At 50.3% G+C, this 18,571-nt stretch overlaps 1 protein-coding gene across 2 annotated transcripts; it reads left to right on the top strand.

Annotated features, from left to right (window-relative positions):
- Window positions 1-8,363: 8,363 nt before the first annotated feature.
- MOB3C (MOB kinase activator 3C) lies at window positions 8,364-17,087 on the top strand. Of its 2 annotated transcripts, XM_081145089.1 has the most exons (4): window positions 8,364-8,546; window positions 11,966-12,434; window positions 14,521-14,723; window positions 15,047-17,087. In XM_081145089.1, the coding sequence occupies exons 2-4, from the start codon at window positions 12,017-12,019 to the stop codon at window positions 15,074-15,076; spliced, it is 651 nt and encodes a 216-aa protein (XP_081001215.1). In that variant the 5' UTR covers window positions 8,364-8,546; window positions 11,966-12,016; the 3' UTR covers window positions 15,077-17,087. The 2 variants fall into 2 exon arrangements, with proteins under 2 accessions (XP_081001215.1, XP_081001214.1); XM_081145088.1 differs by lacking the exon at window positions 15,047-17,087 and having other exon boundaries at window positions 8,457-8,546; window positions 14,521-14,777.
- Window positions 17,088-18,571: the final 1,484 nt, after the last annotated feature.

Here is an 18,571-nt window from a genome sequence, read left to right as displayed (position 1 = left end):
AAGGAAGGCTTTGTCCATGGATAGTTACATTAGACGTGATCAAAGGACCATCTGGCTGTTCTTTATATTTACCTAGCAAGATCTGGCAAAGAACTAAAAGAACATTGTAACATTAGTCAGTAAATTTGTCTGCTGGAGCAAAATGGTGTTATAGAAAGTGGACAGGCTTTAGAGTTAAATGAGTTCAGATGTCAGTGTTGCAATTCATTAGCTCTATAATATTGAAGAAATGACTTAAACTATAATTCTGCTTCTTCATCTGTAAAATAAGGATGATAACAATAATATCTACCTCATAGGATTATTGTGAGAATTAAATTAATTTATAGACTAAGGTAGACTTGCTTAATGTCACCTCCCTTTCTCTTGTCTACTTCCCCTGCCTGTCATTAAAGACCAGCACAAATTAACATTTCAGATGTGCAGATCATTCTTCATTCCAGTTGAACAAGCAAACCTTATCTTTCAGGTTCTCAAGCTTTAAGTGGAAGCAGAATTACCTTGAGCACTTCAAAATGCAGATTCCCAAGTCCCAAAACTCAGCCTGCTGAATCATAATCTTTGCAGAGATTTTGTGCTGGGAATCTGCACTTTAATATGTGCTCCATATTATTTAGATGTAGGTAATTCACCAGCCACACTTTGAGAACCTGGCCTTATGCGTTCTTCACAAAAAATGCCAGGTCTTCCTTTCCTATGGACATTAACTGTAGAATTGGATTCCTCTGTCCTTTGCCTCCTGTAGTGGTTCCCTTTGCATAAATTATATTTATTTATTTATGTATCTTTTGCCCTCACTAAGACTGTGAGCTCCTTGAGGGCCAGGCTTTATCTCCATTCCCAGTGCCAAGGACATGGCCTGGAACATAGAAGACGTTTGTTGAATAAATGACTGACATGGATTTTAGCCAAAATGTTATCTTGTGTGTGTACCTATATTTAAATACTCTGAATTTAAGAGAATCTCTTAACACACTTAGATCGAGAACTTACTGAGTAGGAATATTCGTAATCCAAGGAACCAAATTATACACAAAGTCTCTGTAAGTCACCGGTCTGCTGGGCTGTCTGCTCAGTACCATTCAGTAGTTGCTCACAGAGCACCTGCTCCGCCAGTCACACTAGGTGCTCACACAGAGGATGGGTAGGATCATCCCTGCTCTCAAGCTCTGTTCCAGCCACCGCTGTGTCTCTCTGGCCTCTGATTCTGGGCCCCACATCTAGCACCTCGTCATAGTTTGCCTTGTCTTGTTCTCAAGAGGTTTATGCTGCTACTTCTTTCTTCTCCAACCAGTTTGGAAGCAGTAGCCACATGTTCTTTTGTTTGTTTCAGTCTCCATAATACTGACCTTTTGTTCCGCCTTGGAGAAGAGGTACAAATGCCTCCTTCCCCAGTCCTTTGATTTAGCACTGACTCAGCATTCATTAATATTTAGTGGGCACCTGTTTTATGCCAAGCACAGGTATAGGTAGCTGGGGAATAAAGCAATAAGCAGGAAAAATAAGACCCTGTTGTCATGGAGTTTATACGCTTGTGAAGAAGACAAATGAATAACAGGTTATTTCAGATACTGATAGTGCCGCGAAAATAAAATAATGTGCTAGAATGTGGAGTGGAGGCAATAACTTCATGGTCAGGAGAGCCATCTTTGCAGAAGTGACAGCTGATACTTGAGTTGAAGAAAAGTACCAGGTAAAGAGAACAGCAAGTGCTGAGGCCCTGAAGCAGGCTAAGCTCAGCGTGCTTGCTTCTGGGCCCAGATTTAAAGGTCCAGTCCTTGCCCTTGAGGAGCTTGAAGTTCAGCAAGGGAGACACTGACATGAATAATTACAATATGAGGCAAACTGACCAGTGCCATCTCAGAAGAGGGGCAAGAAGGGTTGAAGAACACACCGGAGCCCTGGCCAGTGTGGCTTGGTTGGGCATCGTCCCGTGCACCAAAAGGTTGCAGAAAGGTTGCCGGTTCTATTCCTGGTCAGGGCACATGCCCAGGTTGAGGGCTCGCTCCCCAGTAGGGAGCGTGCAGGAGGCAGCTGATCAATGTTTCTCGCCATCTCCCTCTCTCTAAAAATCAATAAAAATATTTTAAAATAAAATTAAAAAAGAACACTACTAGTACTGTGGGGGATGCAAATCTTTGTAGACCACAGTACCTGACTTGAAACACTTGAGGAGATTAGATCTTGATTGCCAAGGACCCTTCCCCTTTAAAAGCCACCCCTCCGTGACCTGTTGCTCTTTAATGATCATCTGCAGTCTAAGGAGCTATAAAGTGGGACACTGGGGCCTGGTGAAAGTTCCTCAAAAGACTGAGACCTTTGTCATCACCCACAAAGCAAGGGCAAGGTCTGCTCCTAGCCCAAATATAGTGCCTGACATCTAATGAGTCCTCAGTAAATACTTATGGAATGAATGAATGAAACAGATGTGCTGTTTCCACCCAACCATGCTGTCTCTCTAAGATGTTAAAATCTATATTAATTTACTACTACTATTAGTAGAAGACATCACCCTGGCCCTCTGGGAGGTCCCCCATTTTTACCTCACCCCACAAGTAATATGGGGACCAGAAAGAGGTTGCCTTAGTCTATTCGGGTTGCTATAACAGAATACCATAGACAGGTGATATAAACAACAGAAATTTATTTTTCACAGTTCTGGAGGCTAGGAAGTCCAATATCAAGGCGCACACAGGTTCAGTGTCTGGTGAGGACCTGCTTTCTGGTTCATAGAAGGGCCATCTTCTAGCTCTGTCATCACATGGCAGAAAGGGAAGGGAGCTCTCCGAGGCCTCTTTTATGAGAGCACTAATCCCATCACCTCCCAAAGGCCCCACCTCCAAATACCATTGTACAGGGGATTAGGTTTCAATATGAATTTAGGGGGACACAAATATTCAGTCTACAGCAGAGATTCCCAAACCTTAGTCTTCTGTATAAATATCACTGGGGACCTTGCTTAACCAGCAGCTTCCTGTGCCCATCCCAAAGATACTGAAATAAAATCTCTATAAAGAGAGGCCCTGCCTTTTGTGTTTCCTTTTTGAAACATTTTATTGTTGACATTTTCAAACATATGCTAAAGTAAAACCAATAGTATAATGAACCCCAAGTCCCTAGTACCCAACAAAAATTTTTCAACACATGACAATCTGGTTTCATTTAGATCCCCACCCACTTTCCCAGACGTCATATTGTTTTATCCATACATACCTCTGCTTATATTTCTAAAGGATAAGTACTTTTAAAAAAACAAAACATTCCTAAATTAATTAACAGTAATTTCTTAATATTATCAAACATGCAGTCATATTCAAATTTCCCCAATTATCCTATAATTTTTTTTTTTACAGTTTTGTTCAATCAGGAACAAAAATGAGGATCCGAATGAGATCCACACCTTACAACTAGATATTTCTGAAACCTTTTTTTAACTTTTATTTTTAAATAATTTTAGGCTCACATAGAAGTTGTAAAAATAATACAGAGTTCCCAGGTACCCTTCACTCAGCTTCCTCCAGCGGTAACATATAATAACCATAATATAATTATCAAAACCATGCAACTGACATGCATACAATACAAATCAAACTATAGACTTTATTTGGATTTGGCAATTTTTATATGCACTCATTCTTTATTTTTTCCTTTTGTTTATAGTCCTATGAAATTTTGTTACATGTATAGGTGTGTGGAACCACAATCAGGATGCTATCACCCAGAGAAGAAAGCCCCTTGTGCTTACATATGCCTTTTAGTCAAACTCTCCTCCTCAACCCTAACTCCTGGCAACCACTGATCTGCTCTCCATCACTATAATTTTGTCATTTGAGAATGTGTTTAATGAAATCATACAGTATGTACTCTCTTAAGATTGAATTTTTTCACTTGGCACAATGCCTTTGAAATGCATCCAAGTTGTTATAAGTGTTAATAGCCGGTTTGTGTTTTTGCTGAATAGTATTCCATATTAAGGCACTTTTAACTTACAGGTTTTCCCTCATCTCTTTTGTTTTGTTGACATTTATGTGTTAAGAATCTGTCCTATAGAGTTTTTGTCATTCTGGATTTTACTGATTTCATCCCCATAGTGTCATTCACTTGTCCCTCTATTCCCAGTCCTTCCTGTATTTGATAGATCTCCAGGCTTGGTCAGAATCAGATGGCACTCTATAAGGAGCCCCACCCCCACTGGTGACTCTAGGGCAGGTGTTACTGAAAACACTTGGAGAAAGGATGCTGTAGAGAGGAAGGAAGAAAGTGCCCTGGGGACTGCGGTAGTCTGAGGAGGGTTTGAACTGGGGTGCTGCTCCAGGCAGGCAGCCCCAGAGGCTGAAAGTGAGGCACCACAGTGGCAGAGGAGGTAGGGTTGGACAGAACTTCCTGTGCAGGCTTCATGGTGGGTTCCGTGAAGGCTGAGCCTGGGACACTCGCAAAACTGCCGCCACCCCCTGCCCCCCAGCTCCCCCCAACCCCCACTATCACCTCCACTCCTGAGACACCCCTGAGCTGAGAACTAACCCAAGCGGTTGGAGGGCATGCATCTGGTAGAGGATAATGCCTACCAGGGCTATGTTGGAGGTCAGGTCATATTGGGTAGCGTATTATGGAATTATCCTAAGGCCCTTATGCACACCAGGCTTCCACCACAGCCTCCAGAGGTTTCCTTCCCAAGATGGAAGTCCTGAGACCCGGAGAGGTGAGGGTTATGCCTCCAACTCAAGGGGTAGGCAGGGAGCTGGAAGGGAAGACGGACCTTGGAGCACAGAACACTTGAGTTTGAAGTTCTCAGGGTCAAGAGGGCCCTCCTGCTCTTCAGAGGGACTGAAACCCTCTGAAGCCCATGTCACAGTGAGCTGTGCCACCTTTGCTTGCATATTCCCCCCAACCCCGCCCCGAGAAGTGAGTACAGCCATCCAGGCAACGTGGTTGGACAGCCCTGATGTGTTGCGTGTCCCCTCACGTTGTCCTGGGTCTCTGCCCCTTGTCTTCCAGGACCACAGGGCAATCCCTCTTCCACACAAAAGCCTGCTGGGTACTTAAAGGCAGCACCCCAAAACGACTAACTTCAGCCTTCTGCTGATCCTCACAACTCTTCTGTGGGACACGTATTGTTTCCATCTTACAGAAGGGGAAACAGGCTCAGAGAGGACAAATGCCTTGTCCAAGATCACACAGAATTTTAATGTACATTCTTTTCAACATTGTCTTTCAAACTAAAGGAAGTCTAACCTCAGTTCCTCTTATTGCAATGAGGCTATTCTTTGCTTTTTTTCTAAATATGCCAGGATGAGAGATACTGCCTCCTGGGCAGGAAAAGGCAGAAACTGAAATAGAAACTTTTTCTTGGGAGATTGAGAAGAAGGTGGGCCCCATCCAGCTATAGGAGTTTCCAGAAGCCTGGTGGGGTGCTCTGGGAGTGCTGTAGCTCATTCTGAGAAGAGTATGGGGATGGGGAAACTTTCCTGGCATAAAAGGGGCTGGGAAGTTCCCAGGGAGAGGCTCTTCTGTATCAGTGGAGTCACTGGGTACAGGCCCACAGGGGCAAGAGCAGGGAGCTGATCCTGACAAGGTACTTGGAATGGTATGGCTGGAAGATGCTTTTGTGGTGTGGATGGGGAAAGTTGAGGCCCAAAGAGGGTCAGAGGCTTTCCTAGAGACATAGGGCAAAGCAGGAACCCAGGTCTGGATACCAGCCCCTGCCACTTGGACCTCCCATCAAGGAGCCATGTTCTTGGACTGTACAGTGGAGAAGGGTACGTCCTCAACTAGGTTCTCAATAGCTCCAACCAAGCTTCAGAGACATGGCCTTATTTGAGCCACTTATCATACACAGGACACAGTGGCCTATTCTGTGTAGGTTGCAGTGCTATAGAGTTACAGCATGCCATCAGGGAGGACAGGGGTAACCCAAGTTCACACAGCAAATACATTGTAAAGCCACGACCTTGTTCTCAAAGGTAGATCTTCTCAGGCCCAGCAGAGCCTCCTGTAAGAATACAGTCTCTCTAGCCCAGACTGAGAGCCACAGGAAGCAGGTACAGGTATTTAAGAGATCTGGTCTATCTCTGTCTTCTCCCAACCCTTCAACCTGCCAGCTAGTAATGGGCAAATACCAGGGCTCTGTGGGTGAGCTGGCAACTTCTGAAGTTCCTTCTAAGTGGACCAACTATAATTCCTACAATGTAAGATTCTGTACTTTTCACTCTTCACCAGGCAAATTCCTGCCCAACCTATAAAACCCAGCTGGAGGTACAGCAAATGACCATGTACAAAGCCACAGAAGGAGTCACATCACATTCCAAAGAATCTTACAGACCATGATCTCCAACCACAACGCAATATAATTAGAAGTCAACACGAGAAACATAAACCTCTCATAGGCTGAGAAACTAAAAAACACACTTCTAAGTCATCTATGGGTTAAAGAGGAAATGACAATGAAATTCTGAAATATTTAGAACTGAATGATAAGGAAAGCACAAAGCAGTTTCTGCTTCCTCTGTAAGCCAAAGCCCCTAAGCCCACATCCCAACTACCTTCCACCCAGATATATTCTCCACCCTCCTCTACCCAGCTCCAAGAGGCTAACCTCTGTGGGCTGACTCAACAGGTTCCCTGCCCTTGGCTTCAAGAGTAGGAGTTGGCCAGTAGGGAAACCTGGCCAGAAATCAGGGGAAGGGAGGTGGGGAAGCCCCTTTAGACTCCCAGTCCTTTGCAGTATTATTGCTGTGGGCTGGGTATGCCCCTCAAGCTTAAGCCACAGTAGCCCCCTCCTCATTGGTCCCACTTTGACCACTTCCTCCCAGCACCCCTTCAGCTAGGGGTGGCAACTTCAGCCTAGAGTGGACATCGAAGGGCTGCTCTTGCTAGCCCTTTGGTGATACACTATCCATGTGGTTTCTCTATACCCTGACTACACCTCTAAATAGTGCCTTCTTTAAACTCTCCTCAAAGTGCCCAATTTGAGTGTTCCACGTGTTTCCTGCAGTTAACCCCCTCTCACAAAGTGCTCCCCATCAGTCTGTAACGATGTTCTCGCTTCTGGATGACTGAACTCTGACCTTGCGTTATCTCTGTGTGTTGTTCCCCTTGCTGACCTGTTGTCAGCTGAGGTCAGGGACTGAAGCAGCTTCAACACCTGACGCCCTGCTCTCAGTGCAGAATCATGCTTAGTAAAGGGGATTGGTTAGGGTATCAAACAGATGAAGGACTAGATTTGAATCTCTTCTGCATATACTAGAGCATGCAAACATTTATAGGGGTTTGAGGTAGAGTTAAGGAACCACACAGCAGGAAAACCAGCAGGAGGTACAGCAAATGAACTTTAGACTGGGGCAAAAATCGGTGCTCAACAAAAGAAAGAATCTTCAGTTCTATGAGCTGGAATTCTTCAGGATCCAGCATGTTCCCATACCATCAAGCAAGCAGAAGATCTAGACGTAAGGGAAGCCCAGTAAGCATCTGTGCCACAGTAAATTCCTTCCTCGAGCCACCAGCTCTCCCCTGCTCCTGCTGTTCACCTCCTCACCCCCCCCACACCCCCCCCAAGGTGACTTCTGCAGCCCATCTGTCTGCCTTGGCCCTCCCACTCTAGAAGGCCTCCAACCTTCCCTCCCATCCCAAGACAGCCACCTGGGCCTGGGCCCACTTGTAATTGGGTGCTAGTGTGGGATATCTGTCTGCCCTCAGGGGAAGAACCCAGATAGAAAAGTAGGAAGAACAGATCAGGTCCTGAAGAGCTTGGATTTGGTTGGAAGGAAGGAGGGAAAGAAGATATTCCAAATGGGAACAGCTAGAACAAATGTCTGGCGCTAGGAAATGGGGTGACTTCAGGTAAGGAGTGAGGAGAATCAGCCCAGTCTGAGCAAGGACCCCAGCCCTGGTGGGGATGGTGAAAGTCTGATCTGAGCACTCTTCAGGGCCAGTCCTTGGGTGAGGGACTCACTCCTGCGTCCCAAGGCATTCATTCATTCCACAAATGGGTATTAAGTGCTTGCTGTGTGCCAGGCACTGTGCCAAGAGCTGAGGGTATGGAAGTGTGTGGGGCAGCACTGATCCCTTATTGAGTTCAGGCAAAAGTGAAACACACACGATTCTGGGAAAGCAAGAAAACCACCCTTATTATCTAGCAGCGCTTTTGTTTCTGCTCCAGACAGAAGCTGACCTTGTCCCCATTTTACAGCAGAGAAAGCTGAGGCTGCCTCTTTGGTGTCCAAGCAGACACTGAGTTTGCGCTACGGGAGCACGATAGGGACCTTCCGGAAAGGCGACAGGGAAGTGTGTCAGTGCTTTGGGGAGGAGGGGAGGGTCCCCACTCCCCGCCCCTTCCCCGCCCCTTGGCCGCGGCGTGGCGGGGCCGGGAGGCCGGGGCGGGGCTGCGTCGCCTCGGGGGAGACAGGGCGACCTCGGCCCGGCTGGGCTGGCCGGTGGACGGGCGCGAGAGCCCCGGAGCGGGAGCACCGGCGAAAGGAGGCGACCCAGCGCGTCGGCGATGTGACCCGCGGCCGGGGAGGACTCGCACTAGCCCCCGAGGCTGACCCGTGGTGAGCCCCGCGCCCCGCCGCGAGCACCACCCGGCCTTGCTTCCACTTTCATTTCTTCGGCTGCCCGGCGGGGCACGGTCCCGAGGCGACCTCTGCCCCAAGGCAGGCTGGCCACAGTCTTCGGTCCGGGGTTAGAGCAGCGAAAGTCGGGGGGGGGGGGGGGGGGGGCAGTGTTTGAGGGGGGCGTGTCTTCAGGAGCGGAAATGTCAGGCCTGCACCCCTGGGTCCTACGACCTGCCCAGGCGGCTGGGCTCGAGAGGGGTGGCGGGGGACGGAGGGCAAAGGGTGGGCTTGGGTGGCGGAGCGTGGCGGGGACTGTGCAGACTCTGTACGGAGCACGGAATCCCCGCCTCCGCTTTTCTCTTTCTCCTTGAATGGAGGATGCTCTTTGGCCACTGCTGTCATCACACCAGCAAAAGGAGGTGACCTGTGCCCCCGCCCAGCCGTGCCTAGGTCAGGGCCCAGGGTCAGGGCCCCCCCGCCCGCGCGTCCCGCAGCTCTAGCCTGGATTCTAGGTTCAAACGGGGGCCAGCCTGAGGAACTGTAGGTGTGGCCCTGGCGGGGGGCTAAGTGTCAGAAACAGGGAGCGTTACTCTGCGGTCTTCATTTGGGAAGCCCAGATGCCCACCCAGGGTGTGAGCCATCACTGACCACTTTAGGAGTAAAAGGACACAGACTTAGGAAATTTGGGCTAAGAGGGGCAATGGCCTTGGTTCAGGGAGGGAACAAAGGTTCTGTGAGGGACAGAAACTCAGGACGGGCATGGAGTGGGAAGTGAAGCGAAACAAGTGGCATGGATAGGGGCACCTATCCATCCTCCCACTGGCAAGCTTACATTTTTCTGGGGAAAGACCCAGGCCTTGAAATTCTACAGCAGGAGGTGAGACTCTAGCTCACTGGTCCGGACACCCAAGTTGCTGTGGGGGCAATGGGGGAGACTCAGTGTGTTGGAGTAGGAATTAGGTTGGTCTAATTGGTGGGAAGATGCTTCCCCTCTCCCTCCACTCCCCTCCTTTCCCCTTATCTCCACCAGACCAGCGACCAGCTAGTGCAGCCAGTATAGGAAAATGGCCTTTTATCCTTGTCTTGGGATGAGCCCCATCTTATCCCAGTTCCCAGTTCTACCATTGGAGATCCTCTGCCTATAACTTGCTATGTGAACACAAGCTCCTCAAGTACCCTTTCTGGGCCTCAGACTCCCCATGTGTACAAGAAGTGGATTGGGCCAGTTGATTTCTCAGGGCTATTTTAACCCTAAGATTCTTGATTCTAAGCTTTCCTTAAAGCCTGAGCATTGACTCTGTACCAGGCCCTGACCTAGGCACGGCTGGGCGGGGGCACAGATCACCTCCTTTTGCTGGTGTGGAGACAGCAGTGGCCAAAGAGCAGCCTCCACTGAAGGAGAAAGAGAACTGGGTTTAGTAGAGGGAGTTGTGGGAGGAGGTAGCCTTCAACCTGACCATCTGTAGTCAGGCAAAGGGACTAGTGTAAGAAAACTCAGAGACAGGAGTAGGGAGCATGTTCAGGGATCAGCAAGAAGCCCAGGGTGGGTGGGGTAGGGAGGTGGGGCAGAAAAAGTAGGGTAAGGTGTTGAATGCCAGGGTGAGGGTCTTTGGCAATAGTCAGTAAAGGGAGCTGGGTGAAGGTAAAGAGCCCAGGAACCCCACCTAATTGCAGTGTGGGAGATTTTGGAAGCACATGCCCGAGTTTAGAATGCAGGTAGCAAGTGAAACATTGGAAGTCGCCTGCTCTTGGGTCAGGAAGCTAAGGTCCCACACTGGGGACTTCTTTGGGTGAGAAGGCCAGGGGCAGGGGATGGATGAGATGACCTACCATATCTCTGAGGTTTTTTTTCAAGACAAGATCCTTCTGGGAGACCTACCCCTACTCTCCAAGTGCTTCTCATTTTATTTGACTGCCCCCGCTTTGCCTGCCTGTTGTGGGTACAACAAGGAACCCCTATTCTGAACTTCTCCACTAGCTTGACTTATTGCCTGACATGACACCTCCCCTAACCCATATTTACTGTGCCTTTGGTTATATCCAGTGTCACCTTGTTCCCATCCTCCTTCCCCAATCCTGTCCCAGCATTACTAGAGGCACGAGAAAGGAAAATGCTCCAATGTCAGCTCTGAGGTTAAGGCAAGGCCAGATTTTGTTTGTAGCTATAGTCAAGCCTCAGTCTAAGGCTAGAGTCAGCACCCTCATTGACCAGGGTAAAGGCCAGGTCAGAGTTCAGTCTGGAGCCAGAGCTCAGTGCTTGGCCTATACTCAGCCTTAGTGCTCAGTCTAGGGTCAGGGTTAGTGCTCAGTTTGTGGCTAAATTCATCTCAGTAGGTACCTGGGTCTGCATTTCCCAAGAGCTCACACACTCACAGAGGAGGTGAGAGTCTACCTTGAGAGTCACAGAAACCTGGATTATATCGGAATGACCCAGGAAGTTGCATGGGCCAAGTCCATGCCTGCTACAGTCACGGTGGTGCTGTGCCTAGAGCCTAGGACTTTTGCCTGCAAGCTCAGAACTCCGATTGCTGTCCCCAAAGCCTGTTCTGAGTCTTGGGTTCTTCAGTTCTAAAAGGCAAAGCATATTCATCTGATTTCTAGATGGGCCCAGCTAGGTGGATCCAAATGCATTCCTACCTCCCAGTTCCCAGCACATAGTGGGTGCTCAAGGAATGTATACTGCTATCATGTGCAGGGGGAGGGCCCTGTTGGGGTTTCTGGCTGGAGGAGGCTGGCTTGCAGGGGGGAAGGATCTCCAGCTGCTGTTGGAGGAAGTAGTGCCCTTCTAGACCTGCTATCTCCCCCCCTTCTCCATCGCCTGTTGCCACATTCACAGGCCGCCCAGCTGGCTATATGAGGGCCTTTCCTCTTTCAGGGTAATAAAAGGAAAGGACATTTTTGGTAGAAAAGTCCCTCGGGCTCCCTGGGAATCCCCGGTGGCCGGATGGACTACAAGATATGCCAGAGGAAGCTGAAGGCGGGGACCCTCCCCCTACCCCCAGCACAATGCAGCCAGGCTCTCCCACGCTGCACCAGGTGGCCTGTGGGGCCCCCAGAGGTCATCTTGTCCATGCTCCTGCCTCCTGGAGGGCCCGCAGGAAGCCTCTGCCACCTCTCTGATGGTCAACAGCAAGTCTGAGGAGCACCTGTTTGGGACCGAGGCCCAGCCCTCTGTGAGATGTAATGAACGTGGACAGGGAACACGCTGTGGCGCTTGGCAGGGGGAGACAGAGCAGCCTGGAAATAGGGCAGGAGCATTGGACCGAGGGGGTGAGGAGGATTTATAATCGGGGCAGAGGCCCCTGAGGTGGGCTTTGCAAAAGCTGAGCGGTGAGAGGGAATGATGTGCTGGGAAGTCAAAGCACATTTGGTAGGGACCTGACCACCATGCTCTTCCATGCCCTTGGCTCTGGCAGGACATCTGCAGGTCCTTCCCCTGGACACCCGTCCCTCAGCCCAACCTGGCTATGGCCCTGTGCCTGAAGCAGGTGTTCGCCAAGGACAAGACGTTCCGGCCGCGAAAGCGCTTCGAGCCGGGCACGCAGCGCTTTGAGCTGTATAAGAAGGCACAGGCGTCCCTGAAGTCTGGCCTGGACCTGCGCAGCGTGGTGAGGCTGCCGCCGGGCGAGAACATCGACGACTGGATCGCCGTGCACGTGGTGGACTTCTTCAACCGCATCAACCTCATCTACGGCACCATGGCCGAGCGCTGCAGCGAGACCAGCTGCCCGGTGATGGCCGGAGGGCCCCGCTACGAGTACCGCTGGCAGGACGAGCACCAGTACCGGCGGCCGGCCAAGCTCTCGGCGCCGCGCTACATGGCCTTGCTCATGGACTGGATCGAGGGCCTCATCAACGATGAGGATGTCTTTCCCACCCGCGTGGGTGAGTGCCGGCCTGCCTGGCCAGGAGGAGGGAGCTACCGGAGCCCCTTCACAGACGAGGCATTTAGTGTGATATAGCTGGTCTGCCGAGGGTGTGTGTGTGTCTGTGTGTCTGTGTGTAATTTGCATCCCACTTTTGTAGAAGAGGATACAGGCTCAGAGAGGTTCAATGTCTGCTTGTCAAGATCAGACATCTTGAGCTCAGACTGCCTGCCTCCCAGTTTGGGGCTCTTCTTGTCTAAAGCTTGAGTGCCCTTCCAGGGACCAGCCTGCCAAGGCCACTGTGATTCTCAGAAACCTTCCAGAAGAGGTGCCCCAAAGTGCTCCTAGCTGGTACCTGCTGGGGCTGATCATGATTTGCAGCCTCCTGGGAGTTCCCTCTGATTTCTGGCCCCGAAAGGGAAGGGGGTGGGGATTGGGTGTGCCTAACCATTTCTCCACCTCTAAGGGCTCTGAGGGCAGAATTTTCCCTTGTCAGGCCCAAGCCATGGAGCCTTTTCTTATCTCAGCCGGACAGCCTGGGCGGATGAGGGTGGGTAGGGGCGATGAGTGATGTCAATCTGATGCTGCTTCCCCACCCAAGGGCATCAAGAAGCGGTTGTTGGCATGACGCTGTTCATCACAGCAGCCCCACCCCCATATGGCCTCACCTTCATCCCTCTTAAGGCTTTGGGAATCAGAGACGGGTGGGGCAGGGTGGTCAAGCCCAGAGGGGAGAAGTCTGAATGCGGAGCACTGAGTCACAATTCAGTGCGTGAGGCCCCTCCCCAGCTGGTGACCTGTCATTTCCTGTACTATCATGCCCAACAATGGGTATCTTCATTTCACACAGGAGGAAACTGAGGCCACTAAAGGGACAGTGCACTGAATCAGGAGGGATTCAGAACTGCAGCTCAGGTCCCTTGGGACCTGGGCCCCAAGTCTAGATGGGCAGAACAAGCCTGAGAGACCTCGGCTGGGCCTGGAAGGACTCATGGCGAGGCAGGGCTCAACCCTTCCTGAGAGCAGTGAGGAAGGAGAAGAGATCTATGGAGCGGGGTGGGCCAATGTGGGCCTGTGTCCGGGCTCTTATTCCCTTCTAGCCTTAACCCCCAGGCCTGTGAGACCCCAGGTGTCTTTGCCTTAACCCTGGGATGGCAGAGAAGAGGGCATGGCCACCAAGATCTCTGCCCTGAGCATGGGGGGGGGGCGGGGGACTATTCGAAACTGTCTTTCACAGGTCCTGGAGCTCTTCTTGAGCAGTCTGTGACATTTCTCTCAGAGGGGTGGCTGCAGTGCAGTGCAGAAAGGGTTTGAATCCTGCCTCCAGTCTATACTAATTAATAGTTATTTGGCCTTGAGCAAGTGGCTCCACCTTCATGCACCTCCACCTTCATGCACCTCCATTTTATCACATCTAGTATGACTGTCACACCCATTATCATACCAGGCGGAAGGTGCAAAGGGCCTGCACGGGGCCTGGCTCACGGATGGAAGTGTGTTATTGAATATTTGAAGGAATGAGAGATATCTGAACTAGTTCTTGAAGCCTTAGTAACTCTCAGGATTAGGGTTCTGGGGACTACATTGTGAATGTTGCAAAAAGGAAGGAGTAAGGGTGGGACTGGAGAGGGAGGTCAGGACCATGAAAGGCCTTGAGTAGGCACCATGCTGGGAAGTTAGGACTCAATCATGAAGGCCCATGTTTTTTGATGAACTCCCCTTGAAATTATGTCCAATGGTGTTCATGTGAGAGCACCTGCAGATGCATAGGTTTCTATGGAGAGCTCGGGCATTACTTTCTTCCATCATACTCTAAGAAGGGTTGGCCAGTGACCCCCAACCAGGTGGCAGAGTCTTGCTCAGAGTCATGGGAAAACATGGAAGATGATATTTCAGCAAAACAGAGGCAAAGTCAGATTTGTGCTTCATTAAAAATGGAAGTATAGGGAAAAGCAAATCACGATCTCTGTCTCCCACAGGGAAGTGTGCTAGGGAAGAGGCCATCCTGGGCAAAGGCTGCCAGTATGTGGGAGGGCAGGCAGGGCTGGGCAGGGTTTCATATAGGATTCTGATCTCCCCACTTCTGCCCATCCCTTTGCTCCTAGGAGTTCCCTTTCCCAAGAACTTCCAGCAGGTCTGCACCAAGATTCTGACCCGCCTCTTTCGCGTCTTTGTCCACGTCTACATCCACCACTTCGACAGCATCCTCAGCATGGGGGCCGAGGCACATGTCAACACCTGCTACAAGCACTTCTACTACTTCATCCGCGAGTTCAGCCTGGTGGACCAGCGGGAGCTGGAGCCACTGGTGAGACCAAGCCCCACTACCCTCCACCACCATGGCTAGCCTCTGAGTTTTCGGATCCAAAGGCTACCTGCTTGAAGAAAATCCAATACCCAAGTGGATAAATTAGGGGAAGGCAATTCGTTTAACAGTGACTCTGTATTTTAACAGAGAATTTGTTCAAGTGTCAGTTTACAAATCCAGATGTGCAGTTTGGAGTTGGGGTTGGGGGAGGGAAGGGGCCAGGTTCAGGTAGAAGAGCAACCAGGTCCTGTGGTTTGGGAAGGGGCTGCCTGGCAGGTTGAGCTCTGACTGACTCCCCTCCCCCCAACCTTGTGTCTCTGCAGAGGGAGATGACAGAGCGGATCTGTCACTGAGCCCAGGCCTGGACATTGTTGCTCGTCAGATGATCGTCTGAACATAGAGTGGCTAGGGGAGGGGACCCTCAGGAGTCTGGTGGCAGAGGAACCTGAAGGCCCTGGGACCCCTCCACACTCCCAAAGCCCCTGGACTTCTGGTTCTCAGGAGTCTGCCCACATGTCCCCCAACTGCTTGTGAGTGGAGAAGGGGAGAATTTAAATGTGGGCAAACAGAAGGAAAAGAGGAGCTAAACCTCCAACATGAGGTCTAGGGGTGGGGTAGACTAGATGGTTTTTGCTGTGATACTTCACCCTTCTGTTGTGGTTCCCAAGCCTGTCTGAGCAATGTGGATGTGGCTGAGGTGCTGCCAAGCAAGGTACAAGAGAGAGAGCAGCCTGTGTGTAAGTGAGCACTGTGTGTGTGTGTGTGTGTGTGTGTGTGTGTGTGTGTGTGTGTGTGTGTGTGTGATTTTGACTGTGGGGTGTGTCTGTGAAAGCTAGCCATCTTACACCCTCCCTGACACATAGTAGGACCTCATAAATGTTAGGCAAATAAATTGATGAAAGAAACAAAGGAACGAGAGAGGGTGGGGAGGAGGGATTGGGACCATCAGACCATGACCACTGTAGGAGTGATGACAGTTCACTGTCTCCACTTGATGTGTCCGACGGTGTATGTAAATGTTCAAAATGTGGTTATAGATGGATGCAGCTCTATGTTTGACCTTCTAGGTTACTTTCTTCCATCAGCATGAATTCTGGGGAGCTGTGGGGAGGCAGAAAGGGGAGTCTTTCCCTGGTTACCTAAATCCCCGGTCCACCGCAGACACAGGTTCTGATTGCTCAGCCAGAGATGCCCATCAGCTGTATTTCACTCAGTCCTCTACCTCCAGATAGGCTTGATTATAGACAGCCTCCTGGGGTTTGGGGGTGATCCTTCATGTCCACAATTGTCCCCTGGTGCTTAAATTGTCCCCTAGGAGCTCCAATCTAGCTCCTAGAATCTATAGACTTGGCTCCCAGGATCTGAAGCCCAGCATAGGATAATCGTCCAACCCAAGGATCTAGTGGAACTTGAATTGGGAAACTCTGGAGTCTTGTGGTCCCATTAAGGACCACATAGCTAGTGAATGGACTCTTCCGGGCTTGGAGAGCCCCCATCCTACAAGTATTTGCCTCCTTCCCAACCATCCTGAGACATTCCAGTTGGTTAGCTATTCACAGAGAAACTGGGATATACTCAGTACTCCATTACTCAGCACCCCCATGCCCAGCCCTGTGCCCAGACCCACAGCTGGGGAAGTAGAGTCAGGGAACAGGGCCCTCCCTTCCCAGAGCCTCTGTGCTGGGAGGCTAGGATGGAGAGCCAGAAAAGACCTGAGGATCATCTAGTCCCACTCACAGAATCCTCCACGTACATAAGAGGAAACTGAAGCCAGGAGGAGAGGAGGGAGAAACTCTCCTAGGCCTCACAACAAAGCTTTGTGGAACTGGAATAGAAGCCAAGGTCCTGACTCTCACCCCAGGACCTGGACATGAGAAGCATGTGGAAAGAGGGTTTGACAGCCCATCTCCAGGACAACTGTTCTTGCTTTGAGCAAGGATTTCTAGCCTAATGCCAAAGTGACCCACTTTCCCTCAGGTCTGCTGGGGTTATCTGCTGAGCCAAGCGTCCAAAATCATGGCCCTCTCCATAGCCCAGCAGCTGCCTGATTTCTGGGGAAGCAGATGTGGCTTTGGAGCCAGCCAGCTAGACCTTGGACTGCTGCCTCCAGAGAAGTTCCTAAGGGAAACACACTGGGCCAGCAGCTTTGCCAAAGGTTCTGGAGTGAGGGGGCAGTGGTCAAAGATTCCCCTAGAGAGGACTGTGAATCGGAAGTTGGATTCTAGGCTGTGGCTGGTGCTGATTGCAGAAGGGGATGAGGTGGGTGGGTGGGGTGGGGAGGGAAGAAGGGGAAAATCTATTTTTGTGAAACAGAGGGAAGACTTTATTGTTATTTTTGGTAAAATAAAGGAGGCAAACTAAAGCAGTGCTGGTGGGAATCTGTGGTCTGTTTGCCACATGGCTCCTGGGCAGGCTGTGGAAGGAACTGGGCCAGAATGGGGCAGGGAGAGCTTTTTGTCCCAGGCCATATGGAGTGCTGGCTGGTATGGTCATGTCTGGCACAGCTCTCCAGGGTGGAGACACCAAGGTTTTCCCAGGGCTCTGGGAATTCTGAACCTAGAATTCCTGGGCAAGGCTAGGACCCTAGGAGAGGAGAGGACTGGCCCTTGCCTTCGGGGAGCTCAGTCTCTTCTTGGAAGATTCTTTTCTTGTTTCAGCTCAGGTCACCTGGCATTGGCTGTTCTCACCCCCTTAATCTGGGTGGTTTACTGGAGCTAATGTGTTATGGAACAGGGCAGAAACACAGTCCTAAGCCTAATTACAACAGAGGAAGCCCTTCTTAAGAAAATGCTGTTTGTTGGGGGTAACTGGACATGGGGATGATTCCTGAGCTTATTCCGGGGAGACACTTGAGGGTCTTAGCTCAGGTCTTGCTTTCATTCCACTGCCCCTTACCCTCAGCTGCCCAGGTGAGGTGGAAAAAAGTTTGGTTCTTAAGACTCAGCAAAGGCCCATCTAGAGCTCTCCCCTCTACCTAAGAAGGTGATAGCCTGGCTTTGTGCAGCAGCTCTCCTGGGAGGCAGAGGCCTAGGTTCTAGTCCCAGTCCAGCCCCTGACTATGACAGGCCCCTCCAGACCTCAGTTTACCCCATCTATTTCATTACCAGGAGTGGAAGTGAGGAGATAATTAATTCTAAGCTCCTTCATTATTCAGTCTGTGACTCATTCACAATAATAACAATAAGCTAATATTATGTGTCAGGTACAGCTCTGAATGTTTGACACATAATAGCGTGTTGAATCAAGTTTGTCTTTGGCTAGCTGCCTAGCTCCCTTCTTGGTGCCCGGTATCCCTCCTTTCACTGCTCTAGGGTCTGTAAGGCCCTCCACTCTGCTGCTCCTTCTTCTTGCTCACCAGAGGAGGCCCCAGTCCAGCATTCTAAAAGATGGCTCTGCTTGCACCTGTCACTTCCTGTGACAGGTCACTCACTACCTCCTCAATGACTAGACAGCTCGGCCTCTTAGAAAGTTCAGGTTCTGGGATCATAGTTGTTTTGAAATACACCATGGCAGTGAAGGTAGATTAATCTCAGAACTGGGTAGCTAAGTCCTGCTTCTTACAAATCATCACAAAACTGCTTTGAGAAATTCAGAGAGGGATGCTTAGAGAAGACTAGACAGAGGTAGAGAGGAAGGAGGAGACAGAAGAGAGAACAGACGCCCCCCCCCCTTCCCCCATCTACAGGGCAAAACTTGGCATGAGAGAGTCCTGGGAGAGGCAGTGTATTAGGGATAGGGAGACAGTTTGGAAGGTGAAGCCAGGCTATCACCTTCTTAGGTAGAGGGGAGAGCTCTACCTAAGCTGTTGAAGGCTTTGTTTTCCTGGTGTTAACTGAACTTGGGTACCA

Source organism: Miniopterus schreibersii (genome assembly GCF_964146895.1).
Source record: "Miniopterus schreibersii genome assembly, chromosome: 8".
NCBI classification, from domain to species: Eukaryota; Metazoa; Chordata; class Mammalia; order Chiroptera; family Miniopteridae; genus Miniopterus; species Miniopterus schreibersii.
The sequence above is the reverse complement of the archived record's forward strand: the minus strand, read 5'-3'. Positions and strand labels throughout refer to the sequence as shown.